Genomic DNA, 15,978 nt, shown 5'->3' with positions numbered 1-15,978 from the left:
CGGGAGGGAGGGGGAGTTGCTTCTTTTGGCCTCACCCCCCCCCATATGTGCCCAGGAGGGGCCATTAAATGCATCGCACTCACGCCCCCTCGCTCTCACCCCCCCCCGGTGCACACAAGGGTAGCCTTTATGGACCTTGCGGGCATCTGGGGTGGGGTGGGGCGGGTTGGCTACCAAGGTGGGGAGGGGAGGAAGCCTCTGGGTGCCCCCCAAGAAGCACCCCAGTTGCAGGGCTCCCCACTGTATGTGGGTCGGGGGAGGGGGACGAGACAAAATTCAGCGGGGGGGGGAAGTTAGCCAGCTATCCAGCCCCCAACCTATGTAGGAAAGGGGGCCGTGGAGCAAAGACCTGCCCAAGGTGGGGCTCCCCTCCCCAAAGTCCCTTGACAAAAGGGACACCCCTCACCCACTGACCGGCCACACTTCCACCTCAGAGGATGGGAGCGCTCCCGGCAGGTGAGTTCGGGGAGGTTGAGGCGCTCCAATGTACACCCCACATGTACACCTGTGCGTGCCTGAAGACTTACGCTCACAATGGCGGCCGAGAGACGGACCTTCCATCGGCTTCTTGCATCGTCTGCCGACACTTCCCTTGGTCCTCATGAGTTGCACCAGCTGTGCTTGGCCTTGCCCACCCATCTCTGTGTTAATAAATTCTGATTATATTGTTGTTGTTTAGTCGTGTCCGACTCTTCGTGACCCCATGGACCAGAGCATGCCAGGCCCTCCTGTCTTCCACTGCCTCCCAGAGTTGGGTCAAAGTCATGTTGGTCACTTCGATGACACTGTCCAACCATCTCATCCTCTGTCGTCCCCTTCTCCTTTTGCCTTCACACTTTCCCAACATCACTGTATACAATATCCAAACCTCCTGCAAAGACTTTCCAGGAGACACACACAGGCCTTCCCTTCACTCCCCTCCCCGGTTCCTCCTCGAACAGGCGCAGAAATAGAGGGCCACGGAGGGAGGGAGGTTCTTCCCTCTAAAGCCCCTCTTTTCAATTCAGGGCCCACAGAGGAAAGGCAAAGCAGAAGGGGTGTGGAGAATCATCATCTTCCCTGTGCCCCCTTCTTCCTCCTCCTCCTCCTCTTCCAACTTCTTCCTCTTTCCACCTGCTGAGGCAGCCGGAGCCGAAGAATGTAGAAAAGGAGAGGAAACCTGGTCAGGGTCCAAGAGACAAGCAAGAGAGGATGCTTTTACTTCTGACATGACAGTGGGATGGGATGAAACGCCACAAGGCAGATCTCAGAGGGCAGCCAAACGACCCTCCAGATGCTCTGCACAGCTGGCCCACCTGTTTGCGCCTTCTGAAGAGCTCAGAGTGGCTCATGGGCGTCTCAGAAGCAACAGTTGATTTCAGGGAGAAGGATGATGGACACCCCCCCAGGCATGGTGCCACATTCTGTCCCCTCCTTGAGATTTCATATAAAGCTTGACGCTGTACCAACCATGCTTGCTGGGGGCAGATGATAGATAGATAGATAGATAGATAGATAGATAGATAGATAGATAGATAGATAGATAGATAGATAGATAGATAGATAGATAGATAGATAGATAGATAGATAGATAGAAACAGACAGACAGATCTGTAGTTCGAAGAAAGATAGACTGATAGTCAATGGCCCAAAATACAAATACATAAAATACACACTATGCAAAAAGCATACACATATATAATATACTTTAAATATACATAATATGCTTTCACAGAGAGAGAGAGCCTAAAATCTTGCTATTACTGCAACTAAAAGCTGGCTAAAAATTACTGAGCCCTTTCCTTCACAGATTTAAGTTGCATCCGCACAAAATTTTGCTACATCAAACCACATTCTTGTATTTGATCCTGACAGCATGCCTGTGTTTTTGCCCTCATAACGATCAAAGGGGTATAATGTGCCTCCAGGCATCCGGGGAGCGACTTCAGATAAAATTCAATAAAAATTTTCCAGTACTCCAGGAGAGAAGGGGAACGCATGCAAACGAGCATGAGTTATTGTTTCAGTTCCAACCAAATCACAAGGGGTACGGTAGACCGGAAAAGAAGTCAGAAAAGTAAAAATAGCTGGAAAAGTAACTTCTTCAGGCTCAGTAGGGAATGTTATGACACAAGTCCGTGCTGTGATCTGCCAGAGGGGGGCCCGTGCTGCGGTCAAGGCCGACTCCTTGCTGGCGCAACGTTAGGAATGCATCTTCTGGGGTTACGGCTTGCCTTTGGGGTGCAGGGTCCGTCTTCACTCATCGGGGGGTCACCCTCTTGTCCACTCAACCGACGTGTGAGATACAAAAGGAAGCAAGTGTTTCCCATGTGCTGTCCGGCTGCATCCACGTGTGAGGAGCAAGGTTTTCAGGGTGTATCTGGGGGTGGGCGGGAGGGGTTTGCCATTTCCATGGTTGAGCGGGATTCTGAGCACAAGACTCTTGAGTCCAGCCATTCTCAGTGGCGGGTGGGGTGGGGAGCACAGACCAGAAACAATTCTTCACACACAAGACTCTTGTCTCCCAACCAACCGCCTCCCCAGGTCCTCTCTCGGCCTCTGGCTACCAGTTGGGGGAAGGAAAGAGATGGAGGGATGCATGCACCATTTTGAGAGACCATGGAGGGTGGGGACTCTGTGAAGATTCACGGAGTTTCCCCCTCAGGAATGAAGTTTGGTGTGTGGGCGCGTCAAAAAAAAAAGCACCAGAGCAGGATTTCAGTTGACTGTTCGGAAGACAAAAACAATCACGACGACAGAAGGACTACAGAACTTGGGCGTTGGCAATAAAGGAACTGAAATGGTGGGGGGAAAATGTTCGTATCCCTGGATTCGATGATCAGTCCAAAGGGAGACAGCAGCCAAGAAATCAGAAGACCAGGACTCAGCAGAGCAGCAATGAAGCAACTAGACTACTTTGGGCACCTCACGAGAAAGCAGCTTTCTCTGGAAAAGATAAACATCCTAGGAAAGGTGGAAGGGAGCAGGGAAGGAGGAAGACCAAGTACAAGACAGATTATCTTCCTTTGAGAAGCCACAAACTTTGAGCCTACAAGAGCTGAGCGAGGCAACTGAGGCAAGGCCATTTCGGAGGTCACTCATTCATCCGTAGGGTGGCCATGAGTTATGAGGCATCTTGATGGCGCACAGCAACAGCCACAACATATACGTTAAAACATGTCTCCCCATGCTTCCCTTTTCCCCCATGTGGATTCCTTGGGCCACATTACAATTTTTTTCCCCGGCACATTTTACGATTTCCTGCAGGACACCCTTTCAGTTCTTTTATTTCTTTACAATGGGGGGGGCTTTCTTAACCTGCTCTTCGAAGCAGGCATCCTACGAAGGGATCTTATGAAGGAAGGAGGAACTGGCTTCCCAGGAGAGGCCTCCGCTTGTCGTTGAAACCGGTGTGACTCATGCAGTGTCACAACAGACAGAGTGCCAGACTAGGACTCCGAAGACTCTTCTGGAAAGCCCAGATTTGTCCTGGGAATTCACTGGTGGGAAGGCAAGGACCAGTCTCCCCTCAAAAGTCTCACAGCATATCAGAGGAGGATGCAGGAAACCTGGGTTCAAATATCTCCTTGACTGTGGAAACTCACTGGAAGAACAGTGGCCGTGAGAAATCACTTCCGGAAAACATCTTGTGTCCCAAAATCTACAACAATGTTCACGGAGGGAAGCGGACTATAGTTCAGAAGAGTTCACTCTGAAATGTATATACAGTGGTGCCTCGCATAACGTTTTTAATTGGTTCCAAAAAAAAAAACCTTATGCGAAAAAAACTTTATGCGAAACACCATTTCCCATAGGAATGCATTGGAAACCGGTTAATCCGTTCCAATAGGCACGGATTGCCATCCTTAAGTGAAAAAACCCATAGGAAACATTGTTAAACGATACAATGTTTCCTCCATTGGAATGTATTGAAGCCGACTCAATACATTTCAATGGCTTTGCGAAGTCAATTTTTGCAAATTTAAGTGTGTCATAAAAGGGTCAAAAATGGTTTTAAATGCTTGGATTAGCTTCTGCACCCTCTAAAACGGATGCAGAAGTTAATTTGGCTTTGATCTGACTTTTCGTTAATTTATGGTGAATTTTTCCCCCCAACTTTTGACAGCTGTCAAAATCTGACAGCTCCATTGTTTCCTATGGGGGAGAAAAAAATTCACAAAAAATTAACGAAAAGTCAGATCAACACCAAATTAAGTATGCACACATTTTAGAAGGTGCACTAACGATTCCAAGCATTTAAAACCGTTTTTCAACATGTTAAGACACTTTTGTAATTGAAAAAATGAACATCGTTAAGTGAAGCAGGGGACCTAAAACCAAAAACGTTAAGCGAAGCATGGTCCCAAAATCGCTATGTGAAAATCGCCCATAGGGAAAAACGTTATACGAAGCACAATCTGACTCTGAAAAAATAAACGTTAAGCGAAAAAAACATTAAACGAAGCAAACGTTATGCGAGGCACCACTGTATATCTCAGTTATTTAGATCAAACATGCGGAAAAAGGACCGGCACACTTGCCTTTTCAACGGGAGAATTTTGGAGTCATGGATTCCCTCCTGCCCCAACTCAAAGAGGTTTCTGATTTTCGGATGGTTCAAGAGGCCTGGGATATTTCAGCAGGCGATTTGCTTACAGCCAACTTCTCTCATCAGTGCGTTCTCCCCCTGACGTGAGCCTGTTATTCAATCATTAATTCTTATGATTTTTTTTAAAAAAGGCTTAATCCTCTAAAATCATCAAATCAAGAAAAGAACTGCTAAGGAAACACAAGAGAAATATTAAATTTACATTGGCAAAAATATTGCTCTAAAGATTTCTTTTTGCTGCCACGTTTCAAAAGGAAACCATGATGTTCTTAAACTTTTTTTTTACTTATGGAGAGCTCTGAGGAACTCTGGAAGGCCACAAAAATGTGTTTTGTGAACCTCAAGCCCCACTTATCCCCACATGAATGAAAAGCAACTTTACCCATGAATGTATGAATTAGAGGCAATTCTGCCTTCTTTCATGGGATGAAAGGATGATTAAGTCACAGAACTCAGCTTCAGACCACTGTACGTCCACTCTATCTTCTCTTTTTCCTACCATTTTTTCCTTGGGCCCCACCAGGGCTGTGAACATCAGCAGTAGATGTATTCCAAATGACCCACCCCGCCATCTTCTAGGAAGGATGCTAAAAGTACAGGGTGGCTGCAGAAAACAACGGAGTCTCACCAGTGGGAGCAGGCCCTGTTTGAGGGAAGACTTTACTGAATTTCACCATGTAAGCTTCAGCCACGCTATCAATATGAAAACACTGAAAGGGCATTTGTGGGAGTTCTCTTTTTCAAGATTCTACCTAGTATACAGTGGTGCCCCACATAGCGACAATAATCCATTCCAAAAAAATCATCGCTATCCGGATTCGTCGCTATGCGGGGCAAAAAACCCCATAGGAACGCATTAAAACACGTTTAATGTGTTCCTATGGGGGAAAAACTCACTGCTATGTGGAAATCCTCCATACAGCCGCCATTTTCGTCACCCGGTATGCGAGGAAACCGCGTGAAAATGCTGTGGGAGGCCATTTTGGTTACCCGGTGGCCATTTTGGAACCGCCGATCAGCTGTTTTAAAAACATCGCAATGCGAAGATCGGTAAGCGAAACGCTTACCAATCATCGCAAAGCGATTTTCGGCCACTTAAAACATTGCAATGCGATCGCTTTTGCGATTGCAAAATCCACATCGCTTTGCGGATTCATCGTTAAATGGGGCGCTCGTTAAGCGAGGCACCACTGTAGTTTTTTGGATGTTTAGTACGCAACCTGCTGTCATAAGAGAATTTCTCTTGCATTGAGAATTAGTGCGGAGAAATCACCCCAGAAGACGACTACCACTGCAATACAAGATCTGCAAGCGGGATCTGTAAGCCTTAGGAATGGACCTCAACAGATGGGAAACCTTGACGTCTCAGCATTCAGCCTGGATGCAGGTGGTGCATCACGGCCTCTCCCAATTTGAATAGACCCTTGTCCAGCAGGCCGAGGCCAAGAGGCAGTCCCGAAACCAGCCAAATCAGGGAGCTGGACAGGGGACAGATTGTATTTTTCTCCGAATTTGAAGAGACCCTTGTCCAGCGGCTGAGGCAAAGAGGAAGTCACAAAAGCAGCAAAATCAGGGAACTGGACAGGGAACAGATTGGATTTGTCTTCAGTGTGGAAGGGATTGTCACTCTCGAATTGGCCTTCTCAGTGACATTAGATGCTGTTCCAAGACCTCTATTCAGAGCATGTTACCATAGTCTCTCAAGACTGAACGATGCCTATCATGGTGTCATGAAAGCTGATTCCACATCATACCCTTGGGCACAGAATCCTTGATGTTACATTGGATGCATCATGCAGTGCACATCATGCCATCTGCATTGAATGATGATAAAGCCTGAAACAGTTAACCCGTCATAACACATCAGATGTGGGGAGGCGCTGAAGTCCAGCCATAGCATCGTTTCCATTCTCTGTGGGTTCCTTCAGAGGAGGGAAGGTTATTTTTCTAGCTAAATGTTTTTGCAAGTTCCATGCATTTCTACAACTTCTCTTCTCTCAGAGTTCTTTGATGTGAACTCTGCTTTCTGGTATGAATGAAGCTCCTCCCACATTCCATGCGTTGATAGGGTTTCTAACCTGTGTGGGTCATTAGGTGTGAACACAGATCACTTCTCCGACAGAAGCTCTTGCCACATTCCATGCATCTATAGGCTTTCTCTCCTCTGTGGGACCTTTCATGTGAAAGTAGGTATCCACTCTGACTGAAGCTCTTCCCACATTCCAGACACGTGTACGGTTTCTCCCCTGTGTGGATTCTTTGATGTCTAGCATAAGATGAACTGTCACTGAAGCTCTTCCCACATTCCAGGCACTGATAGGGTTTCTCACCTGTGTGGGTCCTTTGATGTTTATGTAAGTGTCCGCTCTGACTGAAGCTTTTTCCACATTCAATGCACGTATACGGTTTCTCCCCTGTGTGGCTTCTTTGATGTATAATAAATGATCCACTGTAATTGAAGCTCTTACCACATTCCATGCATTTATAGGGTTTCTCACCTCTGTGGGTCCTTTCATGTAAATGTAAGTGTCCACTCTGACTGAAAGTCTTCCCACATTCCACACATTTATAGGGCTTCTCCCCTGAGTGGGTTCTTTGATGTTTGGTATATGATCCACGGTCACTGAAGCTTTTTCCACATTCCATGCATTTATAGGGTTTCTCACTTGTGTGAGTCCGTTGATGTGAACGAAGGCTACTGCTTTGGCTGAACCTCTTCCCACAGTCAATGCACGTATAAGGCTTCTCCATTGTCTGGGTCATTTGATGTGAACATAGGTCTCCACTCCAACTCAAAGTTAACCCACATTCTTTACACGTGTATGGTTTCTCACCTGTGTGCATTTTTTTATGAGAACGGAGATGTGCACTGCGGCTAAAGCTCTTTCCACATTCCTCACATCTGTATGGTTTCTCCCCAGTGTGTGTTCTTTGATGTAAATTAAGGACATTGCTGTGACTGAAGCTCTTCCCGCATTCCATGCACGTATAGGGTTTCTCCCCTGTGTGGGTCATTTGATGTGAACTAAGGGCACTGCTATGACTGAAGCACTTTCCACATTCCATGCATTTATAGGGTTTCTCACCTGTGTGGGTCCTTTGATGTTTAGTATATGATCCACTCTGACTGAAGCTCTTCCCACATTCCGGACATGTATATGGTTTTTCCCCTGTGTGGATTCTTCTATGTTTAGCATATGATGAACTGTCACTGAAGCTCTTCCCACATTCCAGGCACTGATACGGTCTCTCCCCTGTGTGGGTCCTTCGATGTTTATGTAAGTGTCCGCTCTGACTGAAGGTCTTTCCACACACCATACATTTGTAGGGTTTCTCCCCTGTGTGACTTCTTTCATGTATAATATATGATCCACTGTAACTGAAGCTCTTGCCACATTCTGTGCACTTATATGGTTTCTCGCCGGTGTGGATCCTCTGGTGTGAATTTAAGTGTCCACTCCGAATGAAACTCTTTCCACATTCCATACATTTATATGGTCTCTCCCCTGTGTGGGTCATTTTGAGCTCTTTTTTGGTCTTCTTTGATTTCCAAAGGTCTTTTTTTCCTGTTTCAAACTTAGTTGTTTTCCGACTGTTCTTACCGTTCTGTTCTTTACCTGAAAGAAAAGGAAGAAAGAAATCTTATTCCTAGTTCAGAACAGAAATGGAAGACATCGGAGATTATAACCGGTTTCATCATCTCCAAGGGTCCTTCCTTCCTTCTTTGTACCCTCTGCTCAACTTGGTGTTTCCTTCAGAGTAGGATACCCTTTCCCAAGCTAAACTCTTTGATTCTGGGGCTGAATCCTAATTCCCTGAAGGACGTCATGGAACTCCAAGACAGTAGAAGCTTGTGGTAAGTGAATCAGCGGATACTTGATCATGTGGATATCGGGGTGCTCCTGTACTCTTTTATCTGGTTTAGTCATCTTCTCCACAGTTGCAAAGGTTTCCTATCCTATCAGTTTTCTAACTTTGTACCTTACTGACATGACAAAGGAATTCTCAAAGGCTTCTATACAACTCTACATACTATCTGCATACTGAATTAATCACTTTCACAGTAAAACAGCTAAGATAAACGGTTTAGGGTCATTAAATATTACAGATGTAAAGAACTGTGTTTTAAGAGTTTTACATCAAAACATGGAGCTTCTCCCCACGTTCGACCCACTGATCTCACACAGGAGGCTCATGAAGGTTTAATCTGAGCTCAAATACCTTGCTCTGCATGGGGGAAAAGAAAGGCTTCAGCAGAATATGCAATGATCCTCTGTTAAATTTAAGATAAATTCTTTCCCATATGTCCCTACCAAGTGCTATGTTTTTTTTGGGGGGGGGGATGTATTTCCTCTCCTCTGTGAAAGCCTCACAAGGAGGACTGGACCGAGGCAGACCAGCCACATCAGCTACAAGGGACTGATGAATCAGTTGTGGCATTTAGTCAAAGGAAGGGGATTTGGGGCCTCCATTTTCAGGGCTGCTCTCCTGATGGGAGTGAATAATTTGTGAAAAACAGGCAGCCCTCCTCCCTCCAGGTCGTGAAAAAAGGCCCGTGTGAGGAGCTGGCTGGTTCCCTGAGTCTTCCTCCGACAGCACCCCTTTCTGCCATGTGGAGGAAAGCTTGTCTGGCAACCCAAGGAGATCCTGAGGCTCCCTTTTCCACCCTTTCCCCGGGAATTGAGGGCAGGACACGTCCCAATGGGCTCAAGCGACAGGAAGGCGGATTTCGGTTGAAGATCAGGGTAAAAGTTCCTAACGGTTTAAGGAGTTCAACAACGGAACCTGCGGCCTTAGGAGGTGGTGGTGAGTGTTCCAAGGCTGGAGCCATTTCAGAGGGAAACTGGACTACCCTCTGTCCGGCCAGCTTTGATTTGGATCCCTGCAGTGAGCAAAGGGTGCGGACAGGATGACCTCGGAGGCCCCTGTCCAACTAGATTCTTCTAGGATTCTAAGAATTATCTACTACTGTACTGACGGCTGACTGGGGCTGGTTACAGAAATCATACGACCCCTCTGTGACAGGAACTCCACTGGCTACCCATCTATTTCTGGTGTAATGGTTTTAAACTCTGAAGCCCTAAAGGGTTTGGGTCCAAGCTAGCTCAAGGACTGCCCCTCCCTTTGTGAACCTTCCCGGGTCTTGAGATCATTAGGGCAGGCCTTTCTCTCTTTCCCACTGACCTTAGAGGTGCGTCTAATAGAGGACACAGGAGAGGACCTTCTCTGTGGTTACTCCAAGACTCTGGAACTCCCTCCCACTGGAAGCCAGGCTTGTCCCCTCTTTGCTGTCCTTCTGCAAGCAAGCAAAGACCTTTCTATTGTACTTTCCTATTTTGTCTCCATTTGATCCATGCTAGTATTATAATCCCCATCATGGATTGCTGCCTTGTTGTGGCGAAGGGGCTAGAGTAATTCAGAGAAGCTATGGGCTATGCCATGCAGGGACACCCAAAATGGACAGATCATAGTGGAGAGTTCTGACTGAATGTGATCCACCAGGAGCAGGAACTGGCAAGCCACTCCAATATCTTTGCCAAGAAAACCCCATGAAGAGAAACAAAATGAGCCCCTCAGGTCGGAAGGTGTCCAACATGCTACTGAGGAAGAGCAGAGGACAAGTACGAGTAGCTCCAGAGCTAATGGAATGGTTGGGCCAAAGCCGAAAGGACGCTCAACTATGGACTTGCCTGGAAGTGAAAGGAAAGTCCGATGCTGCAAAGAAAAATACTGCATAGGAACCTGGAATGTAAGATCTATGAACCTTGGGAAGCTGGATGTGGTCAAATAGGAGATGGCAAGAATAAACATTGACATCCTGGGTGTCACTGAACTAAAATGGACGGGAATGGACGAATTGAATTCAGACAATTATCTACTATTGTGGACAAGAAGAAGAAATTGAATAGCCCTCAGAGTCAACAAAAGAGTGGGAAAAGCTGTACTGGGATACAATCTCAAAAATGATAGAATGATTTCAATATGAATCCAAGGCAGACCTTTCAACATCCCAGTAATCTAACCTTATGCACCAACCACAGATGCTTAAGAGGCTAAAATTGACCAATTCTTTGAAGACTTACAACACTGTCTAGAACTGAAACTAAAGAAAAATGTTCTTCTCATTACAGGGACTCTACAAATGGACATCACCAGATGGGCAATACCGTAATCAGATTGACTATATTCTCTGCAGCTAAAGATGGAGAAGCTCTATACAGCAAAAACAAGACTGGAGCTGATTGTGGCTCTGATCATCAGCTACTTATAGCAAAACTCAAGCTTAAACTGAAGAGAGTAGGAAAAACCACTGGGCTAGTCAGGTATAATCAGAACTAAAACCATTTTTAATACATTGTGGAAGTGAAGAACACATTTAAGGAACTAGATTTGGTGGACAGAGTGCCCGAAGAACTATGGATAGAGGCTCGTAACGGACAAGAGGCAGCAACAAAAACCATCCCAAAGAAAAGGAAATGCAAGAAAGCGAAGTGGCTTTCCAACCAGGCCTTACAAATAGCAGAGAAGAGAAGAGAAACAAAATGCAAAGGAAACAGGGAAAGTTACAGAAAATTGGATTGCTGCCTTGTCGTGGCGAAGGGGCTTGAGTAACTCAGAGAAGCTATGGGCTAGGCCGTGCAGGGACACCCAAGACGGACAGGACATAGTGGAGTGTTCCGACTAAATGCAATCCACCTGGACTAGGAACTGGCAATGCCACTCCAGTATCTTTGCCAAGAACACCCCATGATCGGAAACAAAAGGGTAAAAGATATGATGCTGGAAGATGGGCCTCTCAGGTCGAAAGGCATCCAACATGCTACTGAGGAAGAGCGGAGGACAAGTACAAGTAGCTCCAGAGCTAATGAAGTGGTTGGGCCAAAGCCGAAAGGACGCTCAGCTGTGGACGAGCCTGGAAGTGAAAGGAAAGTCCGATGCTGCAAAGAAAAATACTGCATAGGAACCTGGAATGTAAGATCTATGAACCTTGGGAAACTAGAGGTGGTCAAACAGGAGATGGCAAGAATAAACATTGACATCCTGGGCATCAATGAACTAAAATGGACAGGAATGGGCGAATTCAATTCAGATGATTATCATTATCTACTATTGTGGGCAAGAATCCCGTAGAAGGAATGGAGTAGCCTTCATAGTCAACAAAAGAGTGGGAAAAGCTGTAATGGGATACAATCTCAGAAATGATAGAATGATGTCAATACGAATCCAAGGCAGACCTTTCAACATCACAATAATCCAAGTTTATGCACCAACCACCATTGCTGAGGAGACTGAAATTGAATAATTTTATGAAGATTTACAACACCTTCTAGAACTGATACCAAAGAAAGATGTTCTTCTCATTCTAGGGGACTGGAATGCTAAAGTAGGGAGCCAAGAGATAAAAGGAACAAGAGGTAAGTTTGGCCTTGGAGTTCAAAACAAAGCAGGGCAAAGGCTAATAGAGTTTTGTCAAGAGAACAAGCTGGTCATCACAAACACTCTTTTCCAACAACACAAGAGGCGACTTTATACATGGAAATCACCAGATGGGCAATATCTAAATCAGATTGACTATATTCTCTGCAGCCAAAGATGGAGAAGCTCTATACAGTCAGCAAAAACAAGACCTGGAGCTGATTGTGGCTCTGATCATCAGCTTCTCATAGCAAAATTCAAGCTTAAACTGAAGAGAGCAGGAAAAACCACTGGGCCACTCAGGTATAATCTAAACCAAATCCCCTATGAGTACACAGTGGAAGTAAAGAACAGATTTAAGGAACTAGATTTGGTGGACAGAGTGCCTGAAGAACTTTGGATAGAGGCTCGTAACATTGTCCAGGAGGCAGCAACAAAAACCATCCCAAAGAAAAGGAAATGCAAGAAAGCAAAGTGGCTGTCCAACGAGGTCTTAGAAATAGCAGAGAGGAGAAGGGAAACAAAATGCAAGGGAGATAGGGAAAGCTACAGAAAATTGAATGCAGACTTCCAAAGTATAGCAAGGAGAGACAAGACGGCCTTCTTAAATGAACAATGCAAAGAAATAGAGGAAAATAACAGAAAAGGAAAAACCAGAGATCTGTTCAGGAAAATTGGAGATATTAGAGGAGTATTTTGTGCAAAGATGAACATGATAAAGGACAAAAATGGAAGGGACCTAACAGAAGCAGAAGACATCAAAAAGAGGTGGCAAGAATACACAGAGGAATTATATCAGAAAGATATGGATAACCCGGACAACCCAGATAATGTAGTTGCTGACCTTGAGCCAGGCATCCTGGAAAGTGAAGTCAAATGGGCTTTAGAAAGCATGGCTCACAACAAAGCCAGTGAAGGTGAAGGAATTCCAGTGGAACTATTTAAAATCTTAAAAGATGACGCTGTTAAGGTCCTACACTCAATATGGCAGCAAGCTTGGAAAACTCAGCAGTGGCCAGAAGATTGGAAAAGATCATTCTACATCCCAATCCCAAAGAAGGGCGGTGCCAAAGAATGCTCCAACTACCGTACAATTGCACTCATTTCACACACTAGCAAGGTTATGCACAAAATCCTACAAGGTAGGCTTCAGCAGTATGTGGACCAAGAACTCCCAGAAGTACAAGCTGGATTTTGAAGGGGCAGAGGAACTAGAGACCAAATTGCTAACATGTACTGGATTATGGAGAAAGCCAGGGAGTCCCAGAAAAACATCTACTTCTGCTTCATTGACTACGCAAAAGCCTTTGATTGTGTGGACCACAGCAAACTATGGCAAGTCCTTAAAGAAATGGGAGTGCCTGACCACCTTATCTATCTCCTATATGTGGGACAGGAAGCAACAGTTAGAACTGGATATGGAACAACTGATTGGTTCAAAACTGGGAAAGGAGTACGACAAGGCTGCATAATGTCTCCCTGTTTATTTAACTTATATGCAGAATACATTATGCGGAAGGCTGGACTGGAGAAATCTGAAGCCGGAATTAAGATTGCCAGAAGAAATATCAACAACCTCCGATATGCAGATGATACCACTCTGATGGCAGAAAGTGAGGAGGAATTAAAGAACCTTGCAATGAGGGTGAAAGAGGAGAGTGCAAAAAATGGTCTGAAACTCAACATAAAAAAAAAGATCATGGCCACTGGTCCCATCACCTCCTGGGAAATAGAAAGGGAAGATATGGAGGCAGTGACAGATTTTACTTTCTTGGGCTCCATGATCACTGCAGATGGAGACAGCAGCCCCAAAATTAAAAGACGCCTTCTTCTTGGAAGGAAAGCGATGACAAACCTTGACAGCATCTTAAAAACCAGAGACATCACTTTGCCAACAAAAGTCCGAATAGTCAAAGCTATGGTTTTTCCTCTAGTGATGTATGGAAGTGAGAGCTGGACCATAAAGAAGGCTGACGCCGAAGAATTGATGCTTTTCAATTGTGGTGTTGGAGGAGGCTCTTGAAAGTCCCTTGGAATGCAAGGAGAACAAACCTATCCATTCTAAAGGTAATCAACCCTGAGTGCTCACTCGAAGGGCAGATCCTGAAGCTGAGGCTCCAATCCTTTGGCCATCACATGAGAAGAGAAGACTCCTTGGAAAAGACCCTGATATTAGGAAAGTGTGAGGGCAAGAGAAGGGAACGCAGAGGATGAGATGGTTGGACAGTGTCATTGAAGCGACCAATATGAATTGGACCCAACTCCGGGAGGCCGTGGAAGACAGGAGGGCCTGGCGTGCTCAGGTCCATGGGGTCACAAGGAGTTGGACATGACTTAATGACTAAACAACAAAAGCAGTATTTGTTGACTCATTGTTGTTAGCTTTAAATACTGTCTTTTTAATAATGTAAGCTGCCCCGGGTCTTTCTTTAGGCGAATGGTGGGATAAAAATACTTTCAAGAAATAAACATTGTGTCACATGAAGAAATGGCACCAGACCGGCTCCAGGCTAGCCGAGAAAAACCATCCAAAGCACAGGATCCGGCCCCACCAACAACATAATTGCCCCTCGACAGTCAATCAGTGCAGTGAGAAATACAAAGAAGAGGGATCCCTGCTTTGGGGATCCCTCCAAAGAAGGCAAAGGTATCCTTACCCGGAGATAAGCTACTTCCTGAGATTCTCCAGCGGGACCTCCTTCTGCAGAGCCCTCTGGCCTTGATCCAGGACGGCCTGCGCTCCTGCCCTGAAATGCTCCCCTGTGCCCGAAAAGGACCCAGGAAGCTGTAAAAGGAAAAGAGAAGTTTAATGGCCAAACCCCAACAGCCGTTTCTTGGATGGCCTGTTAGAGGAAAGCCCCAAAACCCACGCTGAGCACCGCCATTCCCAAAGGACAATTTCCCGATGGAAAACTGACATTTCACATCCCTTTTATCTATTTTCCAAGGAGGAGCAGCTCAAACCTGCTGGCCAGGGAAATGGAGTTATGCCATTCAACTCCTTCTCCTGAAACAGAAATAGGGCCCCCTTCGGCCTTGCTCTCCCACTCTGCCCCAAGTCATTGTTATTATGTAAAAGGAAAAAGAGAAATTGGAGGGCCAACCGCCGGTTCTTGAGTGGCATCTTAGAGGGAAGCCCCAAAACACATGCCGAGCACCGTTATTTCCAAAGGACATCCCGACTAAAAACTGGCATTTAAAGTCCTTTTTCTCCATTTTCCAAGGAGAAACAGCTTAAATAAATGGCATGTGTCAGACCCCTCCCCAGGGCCTGGAAAGAGGCCACCCCCTCCCCCCTGGGCACACCGTCTCCCCTCCCTGCACCCTCCTGGGGGGGGCTTCTTCTCTTCTTTCTCCTCCTCTCCTGACTTTCTTTTTCCTGCAGCCTACTCGTGAGGAGGAGGAGGAGGGGCAGTCCCCCAGTTTCCCTCTCTTGCCTCTTCTTAGGGGGCCCTTGGAGGAGGGGCCATGGGGGCTTCTCAGGGGCTCCTCTTTGGTGACCCCCCACCAGACCCTCGGACCCCTTAGGAGGAAGCCGCCTCTCGAACCTCCTCCAAGACCGCTATGATTATTATTTCCCCCTCCAGGAGGGAGGGTGGGGCCCATAGACCCCCCCCAGTTTGTGACCCCCAGCCAGAGAGGAAGGGGCTCCGACTTCCTATCCGGATCCTGGGCTGGAGGGCTGCCCTTCTCTCCACCTGGGCTGCCCCTGGCCATGCTCTGGAGAAGGCAGGTGCTGCCTGAGGGCTGGGGGGGGGGGAAGAATCATCATCATCATCTCTCTCTCTCTCTCTCTGAGGAGGGTGTCAGAAGAGCTCCAGGCGCATGGCCCCTCATCCTCCCCTACAGCTGACCCCCCCCCGTCTTCTCCCCTCCCAAGCCTGTATGTCTGTGACCCCCACCTCTCACCCCACCCCCCTTGGCAGCCCCTCCTTCTCTTCTGTCACCCATTTTGTTGGGGGGGGCTCCTCGCA

General features: G+C 46.5%; 2 protein-coding genes across 3 annotated transcripts in view; one reads left to right on the top strand and one right to left on the bottom strand.

Moving 5' to 3' along the window:
• The window catches only part of LOC110070683 (uncharacterized), a 394,582-nt gene that overhangs the window by 369,588 nt on the left and 9,016 nt on the right, over window positions 1-15,978 (top strand). The gene's annotated exons all lie outside the window — the stretch shown is intronic.
• LOC110091290 (uncharacterized) overlaps window positions 1-15,978 on the bottom strand; it is a 38,338-nt gene that overhangs the window by 21,752 nt on the left and 608 nt on the right. Inside the window, exons 1-3 of one of the 2 annotated variants that reach the window (XM_072987665.2) lie at window positions 14,662-15,845; window positions 9,773-9,884; window positions 1,660-8,205 (exon numbers count right to left, since the gene is read on the bottom strand). In XM_072987665.2, coding sequence (XP_072843766.2) covers window positions 6,662-8,107 — 1,446 coding nt within the window. In that variant the 5' untranslated portion in view covers window positions 8,108-8,205; window positions 9,773-9,884; window positions 14,662-15,845 and the 3' untranslated portion in view covers window positions 1,660-6,661. Of the gene's footprint in view, window positions 1-1,659; window positions 8,206-9,772; window positions 9,885-14,661; window positions 15,846-15,978 lie in introns of those variants that run through there. The other variant, XM_078387852.1, reaches the window with a different exon arrangement.

The sequence above is a fragment of the Pogona vitticeps genome, chromosome 2 (assembly GCF_051106095.1).
Source record: "Pogona vitticeps strain Pit_001003342236 chromosome 2, PviZW2.1, whole genome shotgun sequence".
Taxonomy (NCBI): domain Eukaryota; kingdom Metazoa; phylum Chordata; class Lepidosauria; order Squamata; family Agamidae; genus Pogona; species Pogona vitticeps.
The sequence above is the reverse complement of the archived record's forward strand: the minus strand, read 5'-3'. Positions and strand labels throughout refer to the sequence as shown.